The sequence below is a fragment of the Branchiostoma lanceolatum genome, chromosome 14 (genome assembly GCF_035083965.1).
Source record: "Branchiostoma lanceolatum isolate klBraLanc5 chromosome 14, klBraLanc5.hap2, whole genome shotgun sequence".
Taxonomy (NCBI): Eukaryota; Metazoa; Chordata; class Leptocardii; order Amphioxiformes; family Branchiostomatidae; genus Branchiostoma; species Branchiostoma lanceolatum.
In genome coordinates, this window is record NC_089735.1 from 7,626,088 (window position 1) to 7,643,606 (window position 17,519).

General features: G+C 42.6%; 3 protein-coding genes across 6 annotated transcripts in view; 2 read left to right on the top strand and 1 right to left on the bottom strand.

Moving 5' to 3' along the window:
- Positions 1–190: 190 nt before the first annotated feature.
- Positions 191–9,455, bottom strand: LOC136448357 (uncharacterized). The gene is made up of 7 exons (XM_066447770.1): positions 9,337–9,455; positions 8,936–8,985; positions 8,468–8,600; positions 7,920–8,063; positions 1,968–2,149; positions 1,052–1,206; positions 191–418 (listed from the first exon to the last, which is right to left on the bottom strand). The coding sequence occupies exons 1-7, from the start codon at positions 9,368–9,370 to the stop codon at positions 244–246; spliced, it is 873 nt and encodes a 290-aa protein (XP_066303867.1). The 5' UTR covers positions 9,371–9,455; the 3' UTR covers positions 191–243.
- Positions 3,065–7,475, top strand: LOC136448355 (tubulin alpha chain, testis-specific-like). The gene is made up of 6 exons (XM_066447769.1): positions 3,065–3,729; positions 4,477–4,629; positions 5,210–5,609; positions 5,879–6,006; positions 6,685–6,848; positions 7,226–7,475. The coding sequence occupies exons 1-6, from the start codon at positions 3,355–3,357 to the stop codon at positions 7,356–7,358; spliced, it is 1,353 nt and encodes a 450-aa protein (XP_066303866.1). The 5' UTR covers positions 3,065–3,354; the 3' UTR covers positions 7,359–7,475.
- A 1,336-nt stretch (positions 9,456–10,791) lies between the features above and the next one.
- LOC136448399 (cadherin-23-like) overlaps positions 10,792–17,519 on the top strand; it is a 32,252-nt gene continuing 25,524 nt past the window's right edge. For 2 of the 4 annotated variants that reach the window (XM_066447849.1, XM_066447851.1), the window contains exons 1-5: positions 10,792–10,995; positions 13,909–15,819; positions 16,169–16,291; positions 16,613–16,741; positions 17,343–17,468. In XM_066447849.1, the coding sequence (XP_066303946.1) occupies positions 10,902–10,995; positions 13,909–15,819; positions 16,169–16,291; positions 16,613–16,741; positions 17,343–17,468 (2,383 nt within the window). In that variant the 5' untranslated portion in view covers positions 10,792–10,901. The remainder of the gene's footprint in view (positions 10,996–13,908; positions 15,820–16,168; positions 16,292–16,612; positions 16,742–17,342; positions 17,469–17,519) is intronic. The other 2 variants (XM_066447850.1, XM_066447852.1) reach the window with 2 other exon arrangements.

Here is a 17,519-nt window from a genome sequence, read left to right on the forward strand (position 1 = left end):
GGCCCTATAAGGATGTTCACGATTCTAAGTGTGCATTCGCAGAAAAATGCATTGTGGGCAATACGTCACAGGTGAAAACTCCTAACATGTTAGCAACTCATGTCTCGACCATTGCTTTCATTTGTATTGCAATATCCAGACGCATTCTGTTCATGGTCTTCACCTTTGCCATATTAGCCACGTGCACAGTGCATTCGTACATATGAATTATGAAACTCCTTATTTCCAAGCAGCCGTGCTGTCTTAGTTCAGCCCGGCACCGAGGGTGTACAGTCTCGCGACTTCTTCTGTACTCAACACCTTCTTGTAGAGACGAACGTCGTCGATGAGCCCGGTGAAGAATTCTCCGGCGCTGCCCGGACCTGCCTGGCCGATGGTCACAGGGGTGTTCTTGGCGAGAATCGGACCTGAACAGCAACTGGGAGGTTGGACAGCATTTATCGTGCGTTAGACGCGCAATTTCGATACCGTTCACTTACTTATTACTCATTCACTCAGTTACTCATTGAATCATCTAGTCAATCACTCATCCATCCATCCACTCTCTCACTATTTCACTCACTCGCCCACACACGCTCATCTATCCATCTACTCACTTATTCATTCACTCATTCATTCATTCACTCACTCACTCTATCAGTCTCACTCATCCACTCACCTATTCACTCGCTCACTCACTCAGTCAAACACTCACTTGCGCACCCGCACATCCACTCACTCACCAGCCTGCCCACCCCATTCACCCACTCGGGTAAACACTCTACTTACTCGTTCATCAACACACCAACTCATTTAGTCACTCATCAACACACGAATACATACATAACATATAATACATAGTTAATTACAGCTATACATACATACATACATACATACATACATACATACATACATACACACATACATATATACATACACACACACATACATACATACATACATACATACATACATACATACATACACACATACATACATACATACATACATGTGCATACATACATACATACATACATACACATATACACAAATGATCAAAGTTGACACTTACTCCTGGTTCCCATTTTGCGGTTCGTTGTTGATGTAAAAGCTAAGCCGGAATCCGTCATACGTCATGACGGCATGATGCCAGGTGTGGCTCGGTGCGGAAACGTCAGAGAAGTCCCACGTGGCCGGACTGTCCGCCGTCACCACCCCGCAGCCGATCTAGATAGTAACACCCAGTAACATTAATCCGCCGGGTCACATAAATCCGCCACTTTGTAAAACAGTGGGTTTGAGAGATCTCATCCACCGTGTATGCACAATTTAGATGTACTGGAGTGCATTATACTGGCGGACGTTGAGTTGCTGATTACTCTGACCTATCTTTTCAGAGAGGCGTCTGTCATCTTCATTATGGGGTTCTGACTGGTTCACTGTGTAGTACTGAAGCTAGGTGTTCCTGCTAACGTTTGGGAGTGCGCATTGTTAGCAGCATCACCAGCTTCAGTACACAGTGAAGCAGGCAGAATTGCCCTGATAAAGATGACAGACGGTCACGGCGTCATCGAACGCCAGCTGTGAATAAAGACCTTTGCGATTTAGATTATTATCTCAAATGAATACCAAATCTTTTAAAAAAAAACCTTTACGAATTTTCAAAAGTTGCCCTCATCATATATGAAATCCTAAGTGGTCAGAAAGGTTGAACATATGATCATGACTTACATAAACACAGAGAGTATATGGTATACCGAAAATTAGATTCATTTTTGTTCTTTATATCTTCTTATTTGATTTTGAATTTGACGACAGTTAATCTAGTATTTGTATTAGGATATATTTTTTTGCAATTTACAGCATAAATTTGCTCATTTTGCAGCTACTTTGCTTGATTGATGGCCAAAAACTGTCTCTTTTTTTACCGGACGAACATTGATGCGCGCGCGGATGCCATCCATATAATCAAACCAACATGGCCTTACCTCCTCGTGCGTGAGAGTGCTTCCGGATCTCCCCATCCGGATCTCCCAGCTTCCGGAGGAGTGGTAACCGTTGTTGACGATTCCGGAAAACCGACCAAAGCCGCCGGTACGCTTGAACCAGACACTGACAGAAAAGGCCGTACCCCACTGGTAAAGTCGGAAAAAATCCACTACCAGCTTCCCTGTATGTGTCAAGAGAAAAATTAATAGAATGTGACGCTAGTCTACCTGTATCTACTGTGATACCTATATCCGTTCCTTTTTAGAAATGGGTTATTGAGGATAGTTGTGAAATGCATCATCAGAAATACTGCCAGAATTGCAAGCTTTAGGTATTCAAATGTTCAAAATACTGTCTAAAAGCTATAGCTATATAATGATAACCTGCATTCGAAGACGACGAGGTAAAAAAAAATGTCCTTATTGTAACAGACTGCCCTGAAGATGGGAGGATATGAATTAAGATATTCGATCAACAACAACAACAACAGATATATATCACATTCACACAATTATTGACAAGACAACTTGATAACAAATCAAAATAAGGACGATATTTACGACCATAGAATTTGGTGCAGTCAGTTAAAAGTGTCACTAGAAAATATCAGTTCTTGAATCATATTAACGTCTTAGCGCCAGCCACTACAATTTTGTAATGTGCGATTTTATATTGTTGCTGTGTATATATTGTTTAACTATGGGCCAGTATGTGCCTGAAACGAATTAATAATAATACACTGTAGTAATATTCATACTAATCATACGCTTGTTTGGGTGGCCGCTGCTAGTCCTCAATTGACGCCTCTGCTTGGAGAATAACTTGTTTCTGGGTGAGGCCAGGAACTTTGAATGCTGTTGGTGCGCATTTCAATTGTTCGTAATGAGCGTAGTTGTCACGAGCTAGCTAAGCCAGTGAGTGTCAACACAAATCCTGTCTAACCAGCCCCTGAGGGTACACACTCTATCTGCGATGGTACAATGACGTATAGAGCAGTCTTAGGTAGGTATGAACAATAGGGGGAGTGTAGTCAGACCTTAACACATGTGCACACAATGTTTACATCAACACATCTGCGATAAGACAAAGTCATTGAATGTAGTTAAAAGAGTACCCGTATTTGAGACGTTTAAAACTATTAACCACAAATATTTAGTCGCAAGTTTTATGTATTGCTCACATCTGGGAATGCTATGGATAGAAGTTAACCATGTCTTTAGGCTAGATAGGTAGATATGTTGGGCGGGGAGGTTATTACAATTATCTCAGGTCACGGAGCATCACAGTGTTATTCCCCAGGCTCGAGAGGACTCCTGACACGTCCCCATTGAGCGGCACAGATTTCAAAACATTTCTTCAATATTATAACCACTGATTTCGGTAAAAATGCGCGAGGTTGTGTCCATACACATTGGGCAGGCGGGAGTACAGATCGGTAACGCCTGTTGGGAGTTGTACTGCCTGGAACATGGCATACAGCCCGACGGGAACATGCCGAGCGACAAGACCGTCGGCTACGGGGACGACTCCTTCAACACGTTCTTCAGCGAGACGGGGGGAGGTAAGCACGTACCCAGGGCTGTTTTTATCGATCTGGAACCCACCGTGATCGACGAAATCCGTACAGGGACGTACAGAGAACTGTTCCACCCTGAACAGATGATATCCGGTAAGGAAGACGCCGCCAATAACTACGCACGAGGACACTACACCGTCGGGAAAGAAATCATTGACCGTACCATGGATCGAGTCCGCAAAGTGGTGGGTATATCTTTAATTAAAGTACCACTACGTTTAAACTTTGTAAACAGGAATCGGTGTATATTCATATAACAATCTGTTACTGTTCGTTCCAGTTCATTAAGAAACACTAGGCCTAGGCTGAATTAATCTTCATTTTTTTCAACTGCAGAAAAACAGCACAAAGTACGGTAGGAAACTCCTACATTTCCAAATGCGTCATGGCTTTGACATGACATGTCATGTGATGTAAAGTGGGGAGGGTCGTTGTCGGAAGAATGAACCTCATAAAGGTTGACTGTGTCTAGCTATTAACAGATTCCTTGAACAAAACTGACGTTTTTACTTTCCATTATATGAAAAAAAGGAAATGGAGTAATGTCAACAGATATCAATCATGCAAATGAAAACTTATAATTGATGCAAGAATATTGTAATTCCATAGTGGTAAATGACGGCAATTTTCTACTTGCGAAATTATGAAGCTAAATAAAGGTGAACATAACTAGGCATAAATCATGCAAATCAAGGTCAAAGACCAGACAGCTGTCACCATGGTTACTAGAGGTGTAGCAGACAGCCTGTGGTGTTCGATTACATTATGTAGCAAGTGGCAGGACAACGCTGGAGGGGCTGGTCATCATGCATATGAATGTGTTTGAGTAAGCTAAACAAAGTAATAGTTTGTTAGGCTAGACCATGTGAAGGTAAACATTATGTATTTGCTAGCAAATGTTGCCTTTCTAGTTCTTTCTCTGTCTTTACCAGACGGATGGCTGCTCTGGTCTTCAGGGTTTCCTGATCCATCACAGCTTTGGCGGCGGGACAGGGTCAGGGTTCACCGCGCTCCTGATGGAGAGGCTGTCTGTGGACTACGGCAAGAAGTCCAAACTACAGTTCTCCATCTATCCGGCTCCTCAAGTAAGTAACAACCGTACACAAAATGTTATTGCAATTTCTTAAACGGGTTTCTCACTGGACTTAGCAAGAGTCAAAAGTGTGTCAGGCATTCGTAAATTCCCACAAGTCGTCGCAACTGTGATTTTTTTAAAGTGTTAATGGCGCAAAATGGCGCAAACCGACGCACAAATGCAAATCTATTTTTGATGATTTTTTCATAAATGTACATTGGTTTTTAATTTAGTGGAAACACTGCGATTTCCAATTAAGTTATTTTGTATCTGGTTTTGAACCGAAACTGAGAATGTTACATTCCAGACACGGCCATTTTGTTTGTATAGGCTACGTATGTCTTACCCATACATCGCACGCCAGTGTGATCGCTAGGGGCAACTGGCCCAAATTCGCAAATTTGCCGCAACCTCCTAGCGCAGTTATTCGCAGTCCAGTGAGATACCCACTCAAACTGTCGGAAAAATTGAGCCATTGACCATGTCGTGTTACAGTGTAAATCTAACTCAGTGCTTCCTATACGAAGGTTCATGATTCTAAGTACGCATGAACAAGGTCAAAATGTGAAGCCCCTCTTTATTGTATGTAGGTGTCCACCGCAGTGGTCGAGCCGTATAACTCCATTCTGTCCACCCACACCACCTTGGAACAAGCCGACTGCGCCTTCATGGTGGACAACGAGGCACTGTACGACATCTGCCGGCGCGGGCTCGACATCGACCGCCCAACCTACACCAACCTCAACCGCATGATCGGGCAGGTCATCTCGTCTATCACCGCCTCCTTGCGGTTTGACGGCTCACTGAACGTGGATCTGACGGAGTTTCAGACCAACTTGGTGCCGTATCCCCGCATTCACTTCCCCCTGGTCACCTATGCCCCCATCATCTCGGCAGAAAAGGCATACCACGAGAACTTATCGGTTGGTGAGATCACTACCAGTTGCTTCGAACCGGCCAACCAGATGGTGAAGTGCGACCCTCGGAAAGGTGAGCACCAGATGAAGTGTGGTTCGCAGTAGATCCTAGGGTATTATCACAAGATAATCATTTTCTCATTGTTTGCAAATATCTCCTGTTTTAGTTGTTGAAACAAAACTACAAAACTACATTAATTCTACATCACATAGCTGGGATTGATGAAGGGAAGAAGGGAAGGATGACTAATATCTGTGATGACTGCGTCTTAAGTATTTCCCAAAAACTCTAGATATCTCTCGAAGGTCTGAAATCTTCGATGTCTTATTCTATGTTTGAAGGGAAGTACATGGCGTGCTGTCTGTTGTACCGTGGTGACGTCGTGCCCATGGACGTGAACACTGCCATCGCCAACATCAAGACCAGACGGACAATCCAGTTTGTGGACTGGTGCCCGACAGGCTTCAAGGTTTGCAAATTTCCAGGCTAATCTACGGTGACAGGACAGTATCTATGGGACAAACTATCTATGGCAATCTATGGACAGTATATGTGGGTCGTGTGGCGTAACGGCAGGGTTTTCGGCCGAGAACCCAGCGGTCCCGGGTTCGAATCCCCTGACGCCACCGATCTTGTCCCCTTAGGAAAAAGGCACTTAGCTCGACTTTCCTCACTCCACCTAAGTGTACAAACGGGTATATTTATTATGCATGTTGGTCACGACACCAGCAACAGCTGCATGTGTCCCAGGTTTATTGCACTGTTGCAATTGTAATGAAATAAAAACAATACCCAGTCGGCCACCGTGAATGCAAAACACTTTACAGAGAAAATGAACGACGCGTAGAACAGGCGTAAATTGGTCAACCTAGACAGATTCCGACTGACTGCTTTGCACAGCGTGCCGTGAATCGTATCATGACAGGTTGGTAAAAGACCGTTATCTATACAATATCTATGCAAATAAGACAATACTTTACATTTGGGACCGCAATTATAATACTGCAGCAGCGACACCTAGCTACTGCGAAAAGAATAACCAGTCATCATTGAGAGACGAAGAGTCAACGTTTCGCCGTAACGTCCGCTCTTGTTGAACGAATGTAAATGTGAATAAAGAAATTTGTTGTTCTTGCACACCATGTAGGTTGGAATCAACTACCAGCCGCCCACCGTGGTGCCTGGTGCAGACCTGGCTAAGGTACAGCGTGCCGTGTGCATGTTGAGTAACACCACCGCAATCGGAGAGGCCTGGGCCCGGCTGGACCACAAGTTTGACCTGATGTACGCCAAGCGTGCCTTCGTGCACTGGTAAGATATCATCTGCATGAAATCTCATCCTTACGTTTCCAGGAGTCTTGTTATTGACATAGTATTAAGTTATTGAACAGCCCTATTATCAGAGAACACACTTGTTGTCGTATTAGCGTACGGTTGGGGTGTTTGGTCCAGGGTTCTGGGTTAGAATCCATTGACATGCCACTGATGTTATGCAAATGGCAGCGGCACTTGACACGACTTTCCTCACTCCACCGAGGTGTGAATGGGTACCTCCCGTCGGCTGTGGAAATAGGGGGATGGGCTCCGCCTTCCAATATCGTGCCCTAGACACAGCATACAACAATTCACTGCCCCTGTGGCCACAGAAATGCTATGGGACTACCTTTAATACCTTTTACCGTTGACAGGTATGTTGGGGAGGGCATGGAGGAGGGGGAGTTCTCCGAGGCCCGGGAAGACACGGCGGCCCTTGAGAAGGATTATGAGGAGATGGGACTCGACTCCTTGTCTGATGACTTGGGAGACGACGAGGAGTATTGATCCGTACAATCGGACGGTACAACCATACCCACTTTTCAACTAGTGATTACGTCACGGTTTAGGCACTATGTTGAATAAAAGTGAAGCACCGAGATTATCTGGAGCTTCACAACCCTATGTAGTCTGGTCATCATATCTGAAATTGTAATCGTCTCAAAACTACTGCTTAATTTTGCTTACACTTGTACTCACGGTGCCACACAGTACATACAATGTAAGTCTTTCCTGCTGGGTGTTGCAACCAAACCTTATCTACTCTAAATTTACCTTATCTTAATCAACAACCACAAAATAGCAAAAACAACACTTTCTGTTCTGAACACTTGCGTCTCTGAAGTTTGCAATTCTGTATCGAGTGCAGGTACACAACGCATAAAGGTTAACTACCGTTACTGGTAAGAGGAAAACACAAAATACATACTTTTAGTTATCGTGCATGTCCTTACAAAAATGGTGACCCGCTCCTAAAGTTCGACGACACTCGGTGTTCCCGTTGAAGGAGAATGGGCATGACGTTTGTTCGGATATAGTCAGTGTAAATATATATTCTAAACGTCTTACCTGTTCCATCGAACATGGCGGCGCCATTTTGACCCGTTGCATGGTGGATCGAGACGCCCCCTTGTGGCGATGCGTAAAATGCATTGCAGTGGTCGCTGAAATCGTTGTCTAGAGGGTAGTAAGCTAGTATTCCAGGCTCGCAATCTATGCAGACAGAAGATATACAAATTATGATTTTGTGCAGACGAACTTCCCAAATAAGGAGGTTTATGATTCGAGAAATGCATTGTGGGTAATATTTCAAAGGTGAATGCCCCTGAGACATAAACATAACACATCTGGACATGTATTAAGCATGATCTAGACAAGAACTGTTTATAAGTTTGAGGCATTTCACTCACTCACTCACTCATGACCTTTTACTTATTACCCACCGTGCATTTAGCTGTGCATGCTCTTTTAAAACATATATCCTTGTGGTCTTTGAAACCATTATGAGATTGATGAGTAAGGCGATGCAAAACAAACGTCAGAAAGGGATTCAACATAGGCAAAATTGAAAAGCAACTATGTTTCCAGATCTTAGAAGTAAAATATGATAGACCTACTGGTTTGGTAAAAGAGGCTACTTCGCAGACATCCCTGTACACACGACTCCAAATGGTCGAGGGTTTCAGTCAGATACGAGTTTTCTTCTTGGAGATCCGTGCATTGAATGTCGCCTGCGGCAACGCCGGATGTCTATGGAACAGAAGTTGCAACAGAGCTTGTCACAGGCCTAGGTAGCTCAGGTTCTCAGTTATACTTAAATGTGTGAGCCTTTTCAAAATCACGCACTTATCCAGGTTTCGCTGTTACGTAGGTCGATGGCGCCTTTGTTATTTTGATGTGTACCTAAGTTATGTACTCTGTCTCCCCCTGAGTTTACATTGTACACGTACCATATTCAAGTATCTACCTGTGTATATCTGTTAGGTGTACGTGCTGTCTATAGAATAACAGGTTCATATCAGGTTATTTTGTAATAATATTCTGTATATTAATGCGCAACAACAACACCGGACAGTTTCACTCACCTGTAATCCCTGTACCGGAAATTGCGCAACGGATCCATGCGAGGCTATCACTGCTCCAAGAAAGATTATAAAAGAAACAAATTTGACAAAGTACTACTAGTTCCCAAGATATTTCCATAGAAAACAAACAAATAAGCAAAAAACACATAAAATCTTTAAACGTCCGACTTGTTTTAGTACTTGTCGCAAAATAAGTCTGTTGTAAGAGTTTGCTTGTGCCTGTGCTCATGTCATGGTGGCGCTACTTTCGAAGAGATAGCCACTAGTCTATAGATCTGCTTAGTTGGAGAAATTTCCACTGTTTGCTAAATATCATTCGATTACTATATGAAGGAAGGATCACAGTGATATACAGGCATAAAGAATACATTGTTTACAGGAAGTGGATTGTAAAAACTTACGGCTGAAAACAGTGAAAACTACAGAGAGTATCATAGTGACCGTCTCGTGCGGGATAAGGCTGGTAGAAAACTTAATCAATAGTCAACATCATGAGACGAGACCTTTGAGATCTGGTGTCACGCGGCAATTCTGCCTCAGGGTCATTTCGCCCCCCGCCTGGGCAAAGTCTTCCATTAGAGCGGCGGCCTCGCTGCAACCGAGCGATTAGACAGATTGCTCAATTTCAAAGATCTAAAACGAGTATTCTTAAAGGCATCCAGAGCATTTTATGTGGCTTGAAAATTGGAAATATTCTAGTTGCTGTAATCTTTATGAAATTGTCATTTAATGCCACTGTTTACCACATTTGCGTGATGATTACATGTCACAAGCGCTCAAAAGCCACGCGAAAATAAGCTACACAATGACCCCTTTAGTTTCACGCGCCTAGTGTAATTAGATTGAAACAGAACTCAAAACGGTTTTTTCGTCGGTAATGGACCGTTCCCGTCGAACACCATATAGAACCCCCTGTTCTATTTGGAACACCTCCGTCAAAAACAGCGCTAGTGGGACAGAAATGACAAGCAGAAATGACAATGCATATCTGGGACAGATATCTCACTGCATTGGCTACATGAATACCCAAGAAAAAAACGAAATGAAAAATAAAATATCTCGGGCACTCAAGGGGACGGAGCTTACGTAACACATTGCCAACTACTACCAAGTCCGTCACTGATGTACTTGTGCGTTATTCCTGTGTTTGACTGGAACGGTCAGTTCTCTGCAAGTTCCGGCGACGGGACGTCACGTTCCAAGAAGTCGGAAAATTTGAGAACAAAAACGGCGGCGCTGACAGCGCTTGGATTTTTTTTTAGTGCTCAACACACAGCGACATCGCATCTTTGCTCCTTGAATATCGATATGTAATGGTATAGTGTTATTGAAACTTACTATGTGTAGAAATGGCTAAAAACTGGAGTTTTTTAATTTGAGTTTGAAGCCACATAAAGTGCTCTGGGTGCCTTTAAGCTTTGTGCGTGTTTGTTATCTTTTCAGTCATGCTTCTATATCAAGCTTACATGATATTTCAATTATGAAGTCAGGAGTTACACAATTATAATTTACGTCGAAGCAAGGTCGCAGCGCGATCGCAGATCTAGTGACAAGGGGGCCAAAGGGTTTTGTACTTTCTTAACTCCTCCCTAGAAGTCCATTTTTGAGTGACGTGAACCATGTGTTTACATTCATAGTGTTTGGATCTGCCAAATATACTTAGCCATCTATGTTTCCCAAACCTTTCTTGAATTGGTATCAATCATCTGATCAAAGGGATATTTATATAGCAAATACATTATAAACACTTGGCAGAGCATTGGAACTTTTTGGGGTTCCTGAAAATAATAAACGTTCTGCTCTAACTATACTACTTAGTGTAACCAAACACCGCATGCGCAGAAGTGTCAGGTTTCTGACGGAAACAAAAAACGAGACTATGGGTGGAAATCCCCTGACTGTTTAAGCTCGCCACTTCACAATACTGAATTTTCTGCATTGGACATATTTACGTCCACTCTCTACTATGATAGTGGTGATCAACATGAGAGGAAGAGGATCCCTGCTAGTGTTGGTTCTAGTATTCTGGGTTAAAACAGCTTGCAGCCAAACTACAGAAGGTGAGTTGAAATGTTTTATTGGACTGTCACGTCACATAAAGGTCATACAAGTAGAACAATGAAACGTTTATGTTGTGTTTTTATAAAGAAAAAATATAAATCTCCGTTGCTAACGTTAGGTCGAATGAAAGCTCATTTGTGTTGGTAGAATAATGTTTCTAGTTGTCAACTTTTTAGTTGTTTCTATGTATTTCGTTCAGCTAGAATTTTGAAAAACAAGGGCAGGACAAAGTACAATGTTGTTTGTTCTTTTCTTTACGAAGACTGAACGTTGTGAATATGCCTAGATACTAAGCTACCTCTAACCAGGATGTTTGTGGAATAACACAAAGTTATCTTCAACTATGTGTTGAATACCAGACACACCAACTGAGTGTCAGACTGGATTCTAAAGAATGACTGGGCATGACGTACACCCTGTTTTGCAAACAAAGTGTAGCCCATTTAAATCTTGAACAGAACATATAGTCTGATAGCTAAGGAACGTGTTGTTTTTTGTAGTGTACTGGTAAATTTGCATCGGCTTTTGCGAGTAAATACATGCTGAAACTTCTCGCATATAAGACGCTTTACGCTTATTATATTGAAATGTCATAGAACTTAGCCTAAGAAATCTTCGGCGTGAATAGAAATGTTAGCGTACGCCCATTCTCGTGCGTTTAGATGTGCCAAAATTGACAATGGGTATGCCTTTGCACGCGTGTACTTCATTTGATAGACGAAACAACATGTTGCCATCATTCGCAATGCAAACACCATACATTTCCATTTGTCCTTCGACTGCCAAAACACTGTAAAACACACAACATTTTAGGTCTATCATTAAGCCCGAGATATCAATAAATATTGACCATGCCATTGAGGCAGTAGCGCAAATAAATCAAAGTTCGTTTTCTTGAAGACTTTGCCAAATAGATGACCTCACCGTACGTGCTACGCCAGTGACCTGAACATGGTGTCCTTTGTGTTAAAGAATGCGCCTGTTGACTTGGGGGGCTTTTTAAGACTTCTCGGGTTGATCGAATCTGCTACTCAAGCCTGAAATCCACTGCCGTGGAACGTGTGGATACTGTTTCAGTCAAACACAACTGTCCAATCAGAATTGTCACGGGTATTGGTGTGCGAATAGGTGTAATGTAACACGTAACATTACGCCATGTTCACACAGTGGCCATTGCAAGGGGGCTCGAGAGTAGGTGTTGTAACCAATGCTAATTCCTCGTTTTATAATAATAATAACTTTATTGCACAGCAATTGTATAAGGTAGAAAGTATGGCATCTTCTGGTACATAAATACAGTTCCATAAGGCCAATCTACCTAAAACAAGAGCCTGTCCAGTGTTGTTGTTCCGCATTAATATACAGAATAATATTACAAAATCACCTGATATGAACCTGTTATTCTATAGACAGCATTTACACCTACCAGATATACAAAGGAAGATACTTGACTAGTATGGTAGGTGTACAATGTAAACTCAGGGGGAGGCAGAGTACATAACTTAGGTACACATCAAAGTAACAAAGGCGCCATCGACCTACATAAGAGCGAAATCTAGATAAGTATGTGATTTTGAAAAGGTTCACGCATTGTTTGTGTATGTGTATCTGTGTGAATGAGTGCGTGCGTGTGTATGTGTGCCTGTGAGTGAGTGTATAGGTGAGTGAGTGAGTGAGTGAGTTAGTGAGTGAGTGAGTGAATGTGTGTGTGTGTGTATGTGTGTGTGTGTGTGTGTGTGTGTGTGTGTGTGTGTGTGTGTGTGTGAAATGTGACAGTGCCTGTGTGCCCTATCAATCTATGTACATTGTGAGTGTATAGGTGAGTGAGTGAGTGAGTGAATGTGTGTGTGTGTGTGTGTGTGTGTATGTGTGTGTGTGTGTGTGTGTGTGTGTGTGTGTGTGTGAAATGTGACAGTGCCTGTGTGCCCTATCAATCCATGTACATTTAGTTTGATTAGTGCAAATATATAAACTATATGTCTCACAAAAAGGAATTCTCTCCAACCAACTGAGAGCCACAACGACAAACCTTCCACACGATCGTTCCAGCTCTACAGTAGACATGTATCTGCAGGCTCTAGCTTTCCACATGTTTCTTTTTGACCACAACAAGGGCTATTCATACTGACCTTTCATGCTTCTTGACCCTATCTAGACTGCGGGGGGGGGGGGGTAATAGTACCCGCTCCAATTTTGACATCGTATAATTGCCGAACGACGTATGCTAGACTACCAAACTTGGTGACTTTTCCTAAAATTTAGTTGGCAATAATATCATGATAATAGTATAAGTTTATCATTTTTCATGTTGCCATGACAACGGGTTTCTAACAGGCATTTTATGCAAAAATCACTATAATGATATTTCTTAGGTTTTCTTGATCAACCACACTAGTTTTCCTACATGTTTAGGGTCATATGTAATTAGATGTAACTTTCATGATTTGATATTCATAATTCATGCTTGTTATGCCTCGAAATCAATACTACATACTATTTTGTTCAATACCTTTAGATATTACGGGAATTCCCCATTTAGCCAATAAAATCACATCGATGACGTCATAATTACGGCATATTACGTCATAACGTCACCAAAATTCTAGGAATTATAAAACTGTACGTGTACATCACCCCCTGCAAATTTGGTGATGATACAACATACCGTTCGGAAGTTATGAGGGAGGGCGAATGCCCCCCCCCCCCGTCCCAGGAATCCCCAAAAAGCCAAGTCTAGATAGGGTTAACTTGTAAAGGCCCTTGGTGCGTATTGATAAAAACGCACATACTGCAAGACGGTGGTTAAGATAAGATGTTTTGATAACCTTTTAAGCATCATCTTCAACATCATAAAATACAATTATAGCTGTTGAATACATGTAGTAAATTCCCCCTACTTTATTATCGCACAGCTACGACACCCGTGACAAACCCTACCATTGCACAAACATCACAGCCGTCTAGTTCTCATAGTAACAGCGACGGTTACACCCAGCGTCCAGCAACTACAGCGCTGTCTACAGATGCAACAACAACCGGTGCGCCCGTCCCCACGGAAGGAACTACCGCTCAAGCAACACAGTTTGTAACCGCGCGAGCTACAACACAACACACAGCGGGACCAACGAGCGCACGCGTAACCACGGAAGACTACACCGCTCAAGGTACAACTGCGGCACAGCTTGTAACAACGCAAGCTACAACACCCGACACAGTGGAACCAACGAGTGAACGCGTAACCTCGGCACGTACAACGGCTCAAGCTGTAACTACGGCACAGTTTGAAACAACGCAAGTTACAACACAAGGAACAGCGGAATCAACGAGAGCAGGCGTAACCACGGAAGACTACACCACTCAAGTTACAACAGCGGCACAGTTTGTAACAACGCAAGCTACAACACGACAAACAGCAGCAGGAACGAGTAGACCAACCACGGAAGAGAACACTGCTCAAGCTACAACTGCGGCACAGCCCGTAACTACACCAGTGCAAACACCAGAAACAACAAATACTACAGACACGAAGACAGAGACGGTAAACGTTACAACTGAAGAAGCCACAACATCGGGTACAAATTTCACTACACCAACGACAGAGATTAAAACTACGGAAGCAATGACAGAGGCACAAAGTACAACTGCAGCGACAACAGGGATGGAAACTACAGAAGGCTCAACTACAGAAGTTACAACCCAGACATCTAGTACAGATTTCACTACACCAACGACAGAGATTTCAACTACAAGGACAGAGGCACAGAGTACAATTTCAACTACGGCGACAACAGGGATGGAAACTACAGAAGGCCCAACTACAGAGGCCACAACTACAGAAGCTACAACACAGACATGGGGGACAGATTTCGCTACAGAAACGACAGAGATTGCAATTACAGAAGCAATAACAGAGGCACAACGTACAACTACAACTACAACGACAACAGGGATAAAAACTACAGAAGGCCCAACTACAGAGGCCCCAACTACAGAAGCTACAACACAGACACGGGGGACAGATTTCACTACACCAACGACAGAGATTGCAACTACAGAAGCAATAACAGAGGCACAACGTACAACTGCAACTACAACGACAACAGGGATGCAAACTACAGAAGGCTCAGCTACAGCGGTCACAACCCCAACACTAAATGCAATTTCAGCTACAACCCAGACAACAGATTTCAGTACAGCAACGGCAGAGATTGAAACTACAGAAACACGTACTGAGGCACAAAGTACAACTTCAACGACTACGGGGATGGAAACTACAGAAGGCTCAACTACAGAGGTCACAACCCCAACACTAATTGCAGCTTTAGCTACAACCCAGACAACAAGGATAGAACCTACACCATCGCAAACACCAAGTGTGGCTTTAACAACAAATTCCATTACACCGACGGCATGGATTACAACCGACGCAGAGGAGACAACGTCAGAAGAAACAACTAAAATACTGCCTACAACTTCAGCTACACCGTTGACAGACCACACAGCTACACGGGAGACAACAACAGATGTTCCACGGAACTTGAATACAACCCAAGAGTCAACATCAAACACCAATACACCAGAAGGCTTATGTTCGTGTCCATCAATTGAAATGTCTTCTGTATCCACATTTCAAACCTCGACAATACCGAATACGACTAGCCAACAAGTCTCCAGCGAATGTCCAACACAGATTCCATCGGAAGTTGATGAGTGTATGTGGAACAACCACACCTGTCACCCTGATGCCTTATGTGTGGATACCGTCGTTCTGTACGAGTGCGTCTGCCCACCTGGTTATACCGGAAACGGCACCTACTGCGAAGGTTAGAACGATTTTTTCTGAGGTTTATAATTCCGATTGCGCATGCGCAGACAAATATATTGTGCGTAATCTGACAAGTGTGAAGGCCCTAGAGACATTTACAAAACACGTCCAGACATGTAATAAGTATAATTCAGTCAAGAATTCTTGACAAGTTCTCCTTTGGCATTTTACCCACAATGCATTTCACTTGTACATACACCATATCTTACAGAATCATGTATTAGTGATACAAGCATTAAATCAATGTTCGTTTATATTCACTTTAACTTATGTACATTCAACCAAACATATTTGCAACTGTGAAAAATAAGGGACATGTTATAACCTGTGCTTCTTCTCTTCTTCAGACGTCAATGAGTGTATGGATGACTCTGATCTCTGCCATAAACACGCCCAATGCTACAACACAGACGGGTCCTACAACTGTGCATGCATGTATGGGTATGGAGGAGACGGTCTCAACTGCACTGGTAGGACGATGTCTTCACAATTGTGTGTGAGTGTGTGTGTCTGTGTGTGTGTGCTAGAAGGAAAAAGGCAAAACAAAAACAAAGGTATGGGGTAGTAACAATGTATTCAAGGCTGCACAAATACTCTTAGTTGGGCCTGGATATCAATGGGATAGGTATATGTCATGTTACAAAATATTCATTTTCCCGATGCCTAAATCCTACAGAAAGTTCAGGTACATATTCATGGTTATCATTGCTTTCAAAGGTTTAGATTAAACATGTAACTCTGGATGATTTTGATAAAAATGATTCTCCAAGCATTGGTATATTTACCCTCAGATATTGATCAGTGCGAGGAGGGAACGCATCATTGTCACCCAAATGCGACATGTGAAAATGTAGTCGGCATGGATGGATACAACTGCTCGTGTGATCATGGATTTATTGGAGACGGATTTCTGTGTGAAGGTGAGGATTAGCCATGCTGAATAAGATTCTACGTACGCATGCGCGGCGAAACGAAATGTGGGTAACATGTCAAAGGTAAAGCCCTATAACCCCATCGCGGTCGATTTGCATAACGATGTCCAGACGTGTTTTGTTTATTTCTCAGGGACGTTCATTTAGACAGTTACCCATAATTCATTTGCTGCACATGCGTACTTGTGACAATGACCTTCCTTTATTTATTATATGTGAATTGAAGCTTCATACAACCTTGTAATAATCTATTAATGTATACATTTTACTGCAACAGCCTCCAACAACTTACACGGCCTGCTTTTTATGGTTTCATTCAATTAACTCAAAGCAGATCTTTACAAATCTTGGCAAACTCGAAACTGCCGGAAAAGACTATCTCTATGGACCACGGGTGCCTTCCGTGACATGAGAGTCGAAATCATCGCATAGGTGTCAAAATATACAAAAAATATCATCCTCATTGATATTTTTTCTTACCTTTTCAAGCACATGTCTACACTAAATAAAGCTGTTATATCGGCAAAGTTTGAATGAGAGTTTTGACTGACGACACATTTTTCATTTTTCTCCTACACATCAACCAAAGACATCAATGAATGCAGCGACCCATTCCTACACAACTGTACCCAAAATGAGACATGCACGAACACAGAGGGCGGACATGAATGTGCTTGCAATGAAGGATTTATAGAACAAGGGTCTACATGCATTGGTAAGTACATGTAGTTGAGCGATATCCCCTACTTTGCCTTCCAATGATATA

Coding starts and splice junctions, on each gene's coding strand:
- LOC136448355 (XM_066447769.1), top strand. CDS start 3,355: ATGCGCGAGGTTGTGTCCATACACATTGGGCAGGCGGGAGTACAGATC. Junction 3,730..4,476: donor TGGATCGAGTCCGCAAAGTG/GTGGGTATATCT, acceptor TGTCTTTACCAG/ACGGATGGCTGCTCTGGTCT. Junction 6,849..7,225: donor AAGCGTGCCTTCGTGCACTG/GTAAGATATCAT, acceptor TACCGTTGACAG/GTATGTTGGGGAGGGCATGG.
- LOC136448357 (XM_066447770.1), bottom strand. CDS start 9,370: ATGATACTCTCTGTAGTTTTCACTGTTTTCAGCC. Junction 8,601..8,935: donor TTCCGGTACAGGGATTACAG/GTGAGTGAAACT, acceptor TCTGTTCCATAG/ACATCCGGCGTTGCCGCAGG. Junction 8,064..8,467: donor TAGCCTCTTTTACCAAACCA/GTAGGTCTATCA, acceptor CTGTCTGCATAG/ATTGCGAGCCTGGAATACTA.